Consider the following 12631-nt stretch of genomic DNA (forward strand, 5'->3'; position numbering starts at 1 on the left):
GCAACCCCGATAATAAAAACTGGGATCACGACCCAAGGAATTTCGAGGTCAGAATATGAGCAAATAGTACTTTCCAAGCTCCAGTTAGAGACCTCACCGAGCAATTTCGTTTCTGGAGGCCTGCATGACACAATGTCTGTTTTCTCCAGCTCTCTCTCTCTCTCTCTCACACACACTCACACACACACACACACACACACACACACTCTTAGACTGAAAGGAAGGAGAAACCAATTAACAACAGCCCTTTCTCCCAATGACTCACAAAATAATAACCCAAACACTTAAAATTGTCAAAGCATGTAGGCAAGGAATAATGGAAAATAATAGAAATATTTTATTTTTAGTGTAAATTTATTCAAGATGTAAACTGATGCTGAAGACTACAGAACCTCGGAGTGAAGTGGCTCGAACTGTGGAGACCAGGAGAAATCTCAACCAACTCTCACTTGTGGCACGTTGCAAGCTAAAAGTATATCCTGCAGCTGAAATACTTTCAGACCAGTCAAGAGAATAATAGTGTCACTCTTGTGCTTCACATTCCAGATTATATACAAGCAGGACCTGAAGAAGATGCACAAACCTGTGACAGATATGTCCGAATCCTTACAAATGCAGCATAACCTCTCCACCAGCAAGCTGTCAAGTCAAGTAAGCAATTGAACTAACAACTCACATTCATATCCCGTTCTCTCTCACTCTAATCTGAGTGTATAAAATCTTAACACTTTTCTTCTCACCACTGACTGTATTTTAGGGATACCCCTGGTAGTGACCTACTTACCTCTTACCCATGGCTGTTCTAGATGGTTGCTCTTATCAGCCATGAATAACTATTTTGTATTTTGTACATTGAGTCTCACATTTTTCTCTCTTAAAATAACTTTTATGTTATTATAAAGCTACTAATTAGCCACTTCACTGGAAAATCCTTAACTTTTTTCTTGCCTTGAAAATATTCTTCTGAACACTAACAAATTACCAATTCTTTTTTTAAAAAAAATACAACTGCATTATTTGCACATTTATTCAGGAAGTGAATGAAATCCTCTTTCAGGTGCGTGATCATTAACATTTTCAGATGGTTGGACATTTCCGTTTTAGAAATGGAAAGTAAGGCAGTGACTGAAGCCAAAATGACACTCTGCCAACTGGTGGGCCAACCATTAACAACTGAGTTTCCCATGAATCAGGCACTAAGAAATTCTCATATTTGACAGACTATATCAAGTTTTCATTCCCCAACACATACCCAGAAGCGATGTCATGTATATAAAATGGTATTTGAGGGGCCGGAAAAAAATCACAATACAATATTGGTGCCTATAATAGTTCTCAGTTTTCAATATTAGTTTAACTGTAGAGTAATCCAACAACAACAACTTGCATTTATATAGCACTTTTAACGTAGTAAAATGTCCCAAAGCGCTTCACAGGAGCTTTATCAAACAAAATTTGACACCGAACCACCTAAAGAGATATTAGGACAGGTGACCAAAAGCTTGGTCAGAGGTAGGTTTTAAGGAGCATTTTAAAGGAGGAGAAAGAGTTAGGGAGGGAATTCCAGAGCTTAGGGCCTAGGCAGCTGAAGGTACGGGCGCCAATGGTGGAGCGATTAAAATCAAGACATTTCTGCTTGGGAGGATGAGTGGAGAATCAGATGATATAAAAGCCATGTTTCCCTGGAATAACTCCTACTGACTGATCTAATAGTAGCAGAGGCAAGAGGAAGAAGCCAAACGGTCAGGACACCTATGTGTTCTCTTTGGCAGGGAGTAGGGTACAGCGTTTGTCAACCTTTGACTAGGGGAGAAAATAATCAGAAAAGGGAGACCAAAATAGAAGTTGGGAAAAGAAGCAAAGCTTTAAGATGTGTGGAAAACTTCACAAGACATTCACAACAATAGCTACTTAAAGAATCCTGTCAGATTAGAACATTTTCTCATCCTTACCAAATATCTTAACAGCTTAAAAATATGTACTATACAAAAGTAATAATAGGCAACTTACAGGATTGATAGCCATGAAAAATGATTTTTTTATACAATAGAAATGTTTCTGACTATTTGGAAATATATTATTTTTCCTTTTTGCACTGATTAAGCTTTGCTTCTGTTAGTTTATATTTTAGATTTCTTCTTCCATGGCCCTTAACAAATTATATGTCAACATCAATGGGATCACCAGTTCAAATGAAACCAGCTTGTTAATGGTTGTTATAATAGCTCTTCCAACAAAATGGCATTTCTCAATAGCTGCTTCTATTTTCATTTCGAAATGTCCACAACCATTGTGTGTAATCCCACGAACCATAATTCATCCTCCATATCCCATTTTTTAAATTGGATTTCTATTCTTGCCTCTTTATATTTACTGTTTAATAGAACATTTTTTGTTAGCACATTTTTGTAGATGGGTCACACTATTCAGACTCTACAGTATCTGTTATTGAGGTGATTTTTGACCTCCCATAGTACCAGTACAAGAAGGAGTTTGAGAAGAGTAGGGGTCACTACCAACTGGTATCCGACACACCTGAACAAATTCATCTAAAGGAGGCAACTGAGTTACAGAGTCAAGTAAGTCAGCTCAAAAAAACTGAACATATATTCATATGTACACGTGACTTTACCCTACTCCTCCAGAGGTTCAGTCCCATTCAGATACTAATATCCAGCAGGTTATCCAAATTGCAGAAGAAATGACCTGTAGAAATTTTCCAATTTGAATCGAGATCAAACCTTTTCTGTAGCCTGTGTTTTAAAATGGAAAGACTAAAACCAATGCAGAATATTCTTTCTTCCTTTGTCATGCCTCTGAGATTAACATATTCACTGATATTTTAAATGGTATTTTCTTCCCCCCCCCCCCCCCCTGCCATTTTGTAAGTTACTTCCTCCTGTAGTTCCCTCGTGCCGTGTACAATTCCCTGACTGAGACATGACCAGCCAAAGGAAGTGTGTGAAACATCAGTTTACTCTGACTTTACCTTTCTAACTCTAAGAAGTTGTCTAGCTTCCACTAGGCACTACTTCCAGATAGTAGTTGGCTCAAACCAAGAAATCATCACATGGGAGGTCATTGGGACGACCTCAAATATTACCATTCCATGGTAAAGCATGATAGAGGACTAAGGGACTGTACCATCATACTGCCAATGGGAGTGGTGGTTTTAAAACTCGATCTCAGGGATCTTCCAACCAACCTTTTTAGTTTCTGTGTTCATTTGTATCCAGGTGAAAGGGCTTGTATAGTAAGTTGATTTACAGCAAATGGTATGGATTAGAAAATGTTATATTTTATCATGGAAAATAATATCAATTCCTATTATTTTGTTTGCAGCTATTTATTTCACATTTCTTCCAAAATGTATTGTTGTTCTAAACATTTTACTGTTTCTATGAACATCCTGTATTCTTCTTTCTTTTACCAATTATTGAGTTACAGTTAAGTGACCCACATTCCTTTTTAGAAATGCATTTGCCCTCCTTATTGTTAGTGTTTTATTCATCAGGGGGAGGTGAAGAAGAGGAAATACTTTTACAAACTCTTGGGATGGGGCACGATGTAAAGTGTGGACTGCATCTACAACATGTAGACCTTAGTCTCTTGGGATGGGGTACGATGTAAAGCGTGGACTGCATTTACAATATGTAGGCCTTAGTCTCTTGGGATGGGGTACGATGTAAAGCGTGGACTGCATCTACAACATGTAGACCTTAGTCAGTTACAGAGAGTAATCACAATGTACAACATTTCAGGTCAAATACAAGGAGAAGTATGAAAAAGAAAAAGGCAAGGCAATGTTGGACTTTGAAACACCCGTTTATCTCACTGCCAAGGAATCCCAGCATATGCAAAGTGAGGTAAGGCCAAGGAGTGGGAGCATTAGCCCTGGAGAACCTATCTAGGGTCCATGTCCTGGTATCAGCAGTACTGTCCAATGGTGTCTGTCGTTGAAGAGAAATATGTAGGAATTCTGAATGTCAGTTTTTTGTCTTCTTCAAGCGACTTCACACTTGCTGTGGCCTTGAAGAGTGTTATGTTTGTTTGGAAACGAGAAAGAAACTTACATACAGGTTATGTCAGACTTGTATTAAGTTTTATAACTGTACACTGTCACTGTTGTAAATATTAAAGGGTGATTTATTTCCAAAAAGCTCATCCATTCTTCAGCCATTTTGATCTGTTGTGCTTCTCCCAGCACCACTATGATGCAACCTAACATTTTCCATCCAGGTGGTCGACACACGCTGAGATCAGTATTCCAATGTCTCTTGACCAGCGAGAGGCGGACTTGCTGCGGGGTGCTATAGGTACTGATTTGTACTCTTCCCTGAGGTCTGGCACACTTTCTGCAAAGTGCTCAAGACATTGCAATAATTAAAGGCAGATGCTTGGTAACACATTATTCTGTCTCCTTCACGTTCAGTGTACTCTCAATATATCAGTATACTTATAGCTAGTTAAACAGGCTTCCTGTGGACATCTGCCAGGTTAGGACTTGGCCCCTTGAACAAAATGGGATTCTACTGTCAGGTTTACAGGTTCTTTGTCAAAGCAGGTATATGCTGCCAGTCGCAATATTATTCTAAAGGGAGAATAACAAGCCAAAAGGTAAAAACATGGAAGAGATTCGTTTTTTTTAAAAAAGGTAAATGTTGTTGATTCGTTGTTCCTGCTCACCAGGAGGTGGTGCCCTCCGAAGTAACAAAAGATTACTGAAGTGAGCAGTGTGTACCATCTACAGGATGCACTGCAGCAACTCGCCAAGGCTTCTTTGATAGCACCTCCCAAACCCACGACCTTTACCACCTGGAAGGACAGGGGCAGCAGGCACATGGGAACAACACCACCTGCCCGTTCCCCTCCAAGTCACACACCATCCCGACTTGGAAATATATCGCCGTTCCTTCATTGTCGCTGGGTCAAAATCCTGGAACTCCCTTCCTAACAGCACTGTGGGAGAACCTTCACCACACGGACTGCAGCGGTTCAAGAAGGCGGCTCACCACCACCTTCTCAAGGGCAATTAGGGATGGGCAATAAATGCTGGCCTCGCCAGCGACGCCCACATCCTATGAATGAATAAAAGAAAAGTTAAATAGTAGAAAGTCTAAGGGGCTGCTAAAACAGGAACAGGTGTAATGGATTTCAAGTTAAGAAAAACCCTAAGCTAGGTCATTTCTATGACAGGCTGCCAAGCATGACTAAGGTGGCAAAAATCCAAGTCATTTCAATTAAAGGCAGCCACATATCAATAATGAGAAGTCCATGTTTGACGTTAATAACTAAGTTGTCTCAAGACTGAATTTCAACAGTTTCTCACGGTTCCCACAGTAGTTCCTATCAAGCAGAATGGTCAATTTGTCTGCTCGTTCAACCTCTGACTTCCTTAATTATTCTACTGCATAGCATCTTGAGCCAACCAAAGGATCCTGCACCTATAATAAGAACCATGCTGCTTATTCCATTCCTGGTGAGTGTGGTAGAGTTCAAATCGGTGAGGTTGACTGCCCTCCTGCAAGCATGATTTGAAAAATAAAACCACCAACTGGCCAGCTCATATAGCCCACAAAGTTGAAAAGGTTTGTAAGCTGAATTTCAATGCAGGCAAATTGATTGCGATGGAAAATGTGAGAAGCCTTTAAAAGATTGCTGTAGAAACAACTTAGGGACACGATCTTTGTACGCACACACTTACAATTTACAATAAATAACGAAAACCTTCCCCCCCTTTGCTATTGATTTGAAAGAGAGAGTTATCATTAGTATAACTGAAGTTAGTTGGGCAACTGTTTAAAGTTTTTCTTACGACACCTGTTGTTGTTTTGGCAGCTCTGAATTTGCAGCTATTTAACAGATTCTCTCAGCAGTCTCCATTTTCACTTCTGAAGATGTTGCCGTAAAACATAGCAGCAGGAATAGGCCATTCAGCCCCTCGAGCCTATTCCATCATTCTATTAGATCATGGCCAATCTATACCTGAACTCCATTTACCGGCCTTTGCTCCATATCCTTTGATACCCTTACCCAACAAAAATCTTATCGACCTCAGTCTTGAAAATTTCAAATGACCCAGTATCCATGGCCTTTTGAGGGGGGGGTGCGTGGGGAGAGAGTTCCAGATTTCCACTACGCTTTGTGTGGAAAAAGTGCTTCCTGATTTCACTCTTGAATGGCTTACAACTAATTTTAAGATTATTCCCTCTTGTTCTGGATTCCCCCACCAGAAGAAATAGTTTCTGTGTATCTACCCTATCAAATCCTTTTTAACATTTTAAAGACCTCACCTCTCAACCTTCTAAACTCAAGGGAATTCAAGCCACATTTATGCTACTTGCCCTCATAATTTAACCCTCCAAGCCCAGGTATCATTCTGGTGAATCTGCACTATACCCCCTCGAGAGCCAATATATCTTTCCTGAGGTGCAGTGCCCAAAACTGAACGCAATACTCCAGATTGGGTCTGACCAAGGCTCTGTACAACTGAAGCATCACTTTTGTATTCCAACCCCCTTGAGGTAGAAGCCATCTAGTTCTACAGATTTTATTTTTTGTTGTTTTATCTTTTTGATTCCCTTTTCGATTAATTTTCCAACCGGTGGTGTATAACCTGCTTTGGTGTCTCTGTAAAACAATCATCTATGCCAAGAATCTTTTTAAGAATTATTGATTGTCTGTTATATACATTGGGGGTGATTTTAAACCCCAAGAACAGGTGGGTTGGGAGCGGGTGGGAGTTGAATACAGTTGTTTTTTGGGTCGTGACCACAACCCGGCTTTATTTCTGGGTTTAACATCGGTGCGGAAAAGTACAGCCTTTGCATTGGGAAGGCAAAGTCCGAAAATTTTGCGGTTGTGATCCAAAAAAACAACTCCCACCCACCCCCAACCCATCCGTTCTTGGGGTTTAAAATCACCCCCATTCTGACCATTTTTTCTTTTTGTTTGTTTTTATTATGAAGTTCTTCTCTACTTTTTTGTCTTCTCCCTGTCACCAATAGAAAGAATATAAGAAGGATTTGGAAGAGACCATAAAAGGCAGGAACCTTTCTGGCTTGGAGATTACACCAGCAATGTTGCATGTCAGATATGCAACTAAAATAGGTTGTGAGGTAGCCACCCACTGGGAGTTCTTCTTTTTTCTTTTAACAATTTGAAAAGTAATCACACTCATACATTTTTTCATCATTTTGTGGAAGTACACAAAATTTGAAATTCTTTCTTTGTGCGTCAATTAATACATAATCAATTTTTTTTAACTAATCATGAAAATAATTTCTACATATCATTTGTAAGCATGATTTTTTTGAACATTTTGAAGAATAATATTGCTACTATTCTTTGGCTTGTATTCTATCTTTTTGCCGCTCACTCTATATGTGTAACCAAACAATTAAAGCCCTTTATTATTTAATGGGTATGTGGCAAACTCATTTAGTGCAGTGTCTTCTGCACTTTTGTAACTGTTTATTCAAGGAAACTCTGCATTCTTGTCACCTAATTGTGTTTGCAGTGTTTTATCCATCTTCACACAATGAAAGATGCTTTCGTTTTTCTGTTGTCTGGTCTTAGTGGCTGTCTGGATACTTTTTTGTGTTGTGTAGCATGACAAGGGCAGACATGTCTTTTTCTCGGTATTGCTGCAGCTCTCCTGTTCTTTTTGCATTACTTTAGAAAGAGTACAGGAAGGATCTAGAGCAAGGAGTCAAGGGTAAAGGCTTAACAGGGATTGAGGAGACTCCTGAGATGTTGCGAGCAAAGAATGCCACGTACATTCTGAACGAGGTAGGCATGATACAGTTTGTGGCAATAAGCAGTCAACAATGTGTGCCCTGTGCTTAGGAAAATGAAATGTCATTTTACTGCCTGTTCATGGCATATTGAGACTAGAGCCTGCACCCATATTGCTAGGCCTCGCTTTCCTATAGCAGCAAAGCTAAACTGATTCATGTTTATCTTGCCTATTAGAAGGTTGCCTAGCGCAAGACACATTAGTAAAAGTCTCACTCAGAAAGGCCAAGCAATATTGAACTGCCTATATGCAGAAGCATATAATTTATATTTTCAAGTGCTTACTTTGTATTTTTGTCCATTTGTTTCCACAATATGGAAGTAGTAGATTAGGACTGACCAGGAAGTAGGAATGTTTCGTTGATTTTTCTGCTCTCTAGCCTGGGAATGTTCAAGACAATTGTAGTGCCAGTACTGCTATCCAGCGGATCATTGTAGTTTACAGACTTTTACCTACCCCTCCTAGATAAATGGAATAATAAATGACACAACCTTTTCTCTCAGTAATTTAGAGTCCGTAGCATAACTTATACATGGAGTTTTATCAGGCCTAAAAAAACTCTAAACTATATCATGATTGTCTCAAAAGAACTTTTGAACTGAGAAGGACAGTTCAAGTATTCATCTGCCTGGGTATGGAGCTGTCAATCAATCCACCTGCCAGGATAACCAGGTTACTGCAGTTCAAGTCATTCGTCTATTCCCAGGACATAGGGGGCCAACATGGTGTTGGAGGGAGCCTTTGGCTTACTGGTAGCATTCCCACCAATGAGTCAGAAGGTGCAGGGTTTGAACCCCGCACTAGACAGTCCTGGCAAGTGGAGACCGGAGCCCTGGGTTGACATCCAGTGGGATACTCGCAACCGGTGGGTATGGGTGCCCCCCCCATCCCACCCCCCACCATCGTATGATTGTGGGGGCCCCGTGGTGGGGTTACATGTAGCGTGAGGAGATGCGTCAACGCCAGATTCATCAGCCGCACTCACAAGACAGTCCAGAATGTCACCCGAGCACAACGCAACGCCATTGACGCTCTCAAGACCAACCGCAACATGGTCATCAAACCAGCGGACAAAGGAGGAGCCATCGTCATACAGAACAGAACGGACTATTGCAAAGAAGCATACCGACAACTGGACAACCAGGAACACTACAGACAGTTACCCGCAGATCCGACCAAAGAACGCACCCACCAGCTCAACAAACTGATCAAGACCTTCGATCCAGACCTTCAAAGCATCCTACGCGCTCTCACCCCACGTACTCCCCGCGTGGGAGACTTCTACTGCCTCCCAAAGATACACAAAGCCAACACACCCGGACGTCCTATCGTATCAGGCAACGGAACTCTGTGTGAGAACCTCTCTGGATACGTCGAGGGCATCCTGAAACCCATCGTACAGGGAACCCCCAGCTTCTGTCGCGACACTACAGACCTCCTACAAAAACTCAGCACCCACGGACCAGTTGAACCAGGAACACTTCTCACCACGATGGACGTCTCGGCACTCCACCAGTATCCCCCACGATGACGGCATCGCTGCAACAGCCTCAGTACTCAACACCAACAACAGCCAATCTCCAGACGCCATCCTACAACTCATCCGCTTCTTCCTGGATCACAATGTCTTCACCTTCGATAACCAGTTCTTTACCCAAACACACGGAACAGCCATGGGGACCAAATTCGCACCCCAATACGCCAACATTTTCATGCACAAGTTCGAGCACGACTTCTTCACTGCACAGGACCTCCAACCAACGCTATACACCAGATACATCGACGACATTTTCTTCCTATGGACCCACGGCGAAGAATCACTGAAGAGACACACGATAACATCAACAAGTTCTATCCCACCATCAAACTCACCATGGACTACTCCTCAGAATCAGTTTCATTCCTGGACACACGAATCTCCATCAAAGACGGGCACCTCAGCACCTCACTCTACCGCAAGCCCACAGACAACCTCACGATGCTCCACTTTTCCAGCTTCCACCCTAACCACGTCAAAGAGGCCATCCCCTATGGACAGGCCCTGCGAATACACAGGATCTGCTCAGACGAGGAGAAACGCAATGGACACCTACAGACGCTGAAAGACGCCCTTGTAAGAACGGGATACGACGCTTGACTCGTCGATCGACAGTTCCGACGGGCCACAGCGAAAAATCGCATAGACCTCCTCAGAAGACAAACGCGGGACGCAACCAACAGAGTACCCTTCGTCGTCCAGTACTTCCCCGGAGTGGAGAAACTACGCCATGTTCTCCGCAGCCTTCAACATGTCATCGATGACGACGAACACCTCGCTCAGGCCATCCCCACGCCTCCACTACTCGCCTTCAAACAGCCACCCAACCTCAAACAGACCATCGTTCGCAGCAAATTACCCAGCTCTCAGGAGAATAGCGTCCACGATACCACACAACCCTGCCACGGCAACCTCTGCAAGACATGCCAGATCATCGACACAGATACCACCATCACACGAGAGGACACCACCCACCAGGTACATGGTTCATACTCCTGTGACTCGGCCAGCGTTGTCTACCTCATACGTTGCAGGAAAGGATGCATGGTACATTGGCGAGACCATGCAGACACTGCGACAACGGATGAACGGACACCGCACAACAATCGCCAGACAGGAGGGTTCCCTCCCAGTCGGGAACACTTCAGCAGTCAAGGACATTCAGCCACCGATCTTCGGGTAAGCGTTCTCCAAGGCGGCCTTCGAGACACACGACAACACAAAATCGTCGAGCAGAAATTGATAGCCAAGTTCCGCACCCATGAGGACGGCCTCAACCGGGATCTTGGGTTCATGTCACGCTACACGTTACCCCACCAGCGAACAAATGTTATCTGTTTTTAATATAATGGGTCATTTGCTGGCTCTCTCTGCCTTCCGGATGTTTCTGCCTCTCTCTGTGTTTTTTTTTCTCTGTTTTTTTTCCCTGTTTGTTTTTTTGTTGAATGTGTATTCGGAGGTTCTGCAGGTAACACCTCTCTGTCTGAACACGGTGATTGCCTTGGCAACGGGCAGTTGCAGGGGCAGTCTGTAAACACCATGTATTATTGTTCAATATGTATAAATGCGTAGGCTTCAAGGAGATCTTGAAACATTTGCCTGAGGAAGGAGAAAATCTCCGAAAGCTTGTGAATTTAAAATAAAATTGCTGGACTATAACTTGGTGTTGTAAAATTGTTTACGACTATAACCTGGTGTTGTAAGATTCCTTAAACTAGTGTTATGGTAGCCATATGTGGCTGCCTTGTCTGCAGACCTGGTTTTCCTCACATTACAATTTCTAGCCACCCCTGCAGTATGTACAGGAGTCTTAAATTAAAAGTGACCAGGCATCTCTCATATATAGATTAACAAAGATACCTACTTTCTTTCAATTCAATTCTCTATTCACCACACCTTTTAAAAGAGGTATCAGAGAGAACAGGCTCAGAATAATTGTTTAAACTCAAAACTAAATCCATTTGTTAACTAATGTTATTCTGCTCTGCTTCCTTCAGCATTCTGGGTTGCAATTCCCAACAACTGGATTTTTGGTAGGGATCCCTCAGACTTTTATCCTACTGGTCATAAAGTTGTGTGGTAAATTGCTTCTTCTGTTTTTTCTATCTCAGAAAGAGTACAAGAAAGCATTGGAGGAAGAAATCAAGGGTAAAGGGCTTGTGGCACTTGCTAATGAAACACCAGACTTTGCCAGAGCAAAAAATGCCACAGATATTTTAAGCCAGGTCAGTGTCACATTCAGCGGGTACAATGAATTCTTTTTCCATCTTATAACATAAATCCTGTTAGCCCCGTTTATATAGCAACGAATTTGCTTTTGACTAGTTAGCTGATTAATTATACGGGTTGAAATTGCTTGGTAGAATATTATTAATTATTTCACTGGTATGAAATTCCTTTGCTGTTTAAAATTTTTTTTTTAACAGGTTGACCCTTGTTGTCTCAAACTGATGTGGCGTGCAAGATATGCCATCTGGATCGAATCCACACCCCCAGTAGCATGGTGTGTTGTGCGGATTTAATATCTGCACCATGGCAGTTTGAGAATTCGAATTCAGTTTTAAAAAAAATTGTGAAGTGTTTAAAAAAGGACAAAAAGGGAAAGACTATTTTTGCCGGTTCGGGAGTCACGAAGGAAGTCCATCAATTTAAAATTGCCACCAAGACAGCGAGGAAAGTGATTAGGAGGAATTTCTTTATGCATAGGGTTGCTAGAGCATAGAACGCTTTACACAGGGAGCAATGGAAGCAGGGATATTGCAGGGAAAAGTGGATCAATATTTGAAGCAGAGGCTGATACAAGGCAATGCTGGCACAGGCACAATGGGATGAATCTGTGCTGTAAACTTCAACGGTTCTACCTATATCCATTTAATTGAGCTAGCAGCCAAAAGTGTAGATTCCAATTGATAGTCCCAGCTGATCAAACTATCAGTAAATTCAGTTGATTCATTAACTTGTTGAAATGTTGACTACATGTTTAATATTACCTAATCATTCTTTTTAGGTAAAATACAAGCATTTGGCTGAAAAGGACAGATCTAACTACACCACAGTCATTGATACACCTGATATAATTCACGCTCAACATGTGAGGAATCTGACCAGCCAGGTAATGCACACCTTGCTCTCTGTAGCTGCCTTCAGTTCTGCTGCTCATTTGTATGATAAATATGATCTGTTGGCCTGTTGATATTCCTGGGGGGAAGCGCAACTGCAGCAGAGCAGAACCACCGCCCGCCCTAGTCCCAAGCCGGAAATCCCATCCCAAATTCTGCGGGTGGGGGCATTTGTAT

At 42.0% G+C, this 12631-nt stretch overlaps 1 protein-coding gene across 15 annotated transcripts in view; it reads left to right on the forward strand.

Moving 5' to 3' along the window:
- Nucleotides 1-12631, forward strand: part of neb (nebulin) — a 266346-nt gene that overhangs the window by 226442 nt on the left and 27273 nt on the right. For 13 of the 15 annotated variants that reach the window (XM_067987151.1, XM_067987136.1, XM_067987143.1 and 10 more), the window contains 7 exons: nt 547-651; nt 2475-2579; nt 3762-3866; nt 7008-7118; nt 7681-7791; nt 11447-11560; nt 12343-12447. In XM_067987151.1, the coding sequence (XP_067843252.1) occupies nt 547-651; nt 2475-2579; nt 3762-3866; nt 7008-7118; nt 7681-7791; nt 11447-11560; nt 12343-12447 (756 nt within the window). The remainder of the gene's footprint in view (nt 1-546; nt 652-2474; nt 2580-3761; nt 3867-7007; nt 7119-7680; nt 7792-11446; nt 11561-12342; nt 12448-12631) is intronic. The other 2 variants (XM_067987145.1, XM_067987146.1) reach the window with 2 other exon arrangements.

Source organism: Heptranchias perlo, chromosome 7, assembly GCF_035084215.1.
Source record: "Heptranchias perlo isolate sHepPer1 chromosome 7, sHepPer1.hap1, whole genome shotgun sequence".
NCBI lineage: Eukaryota > Metazoa > Chordata > Chondrichthyes > Hexanchiformes > Hexanchidae > Heptranchias > Heptranchias perlo.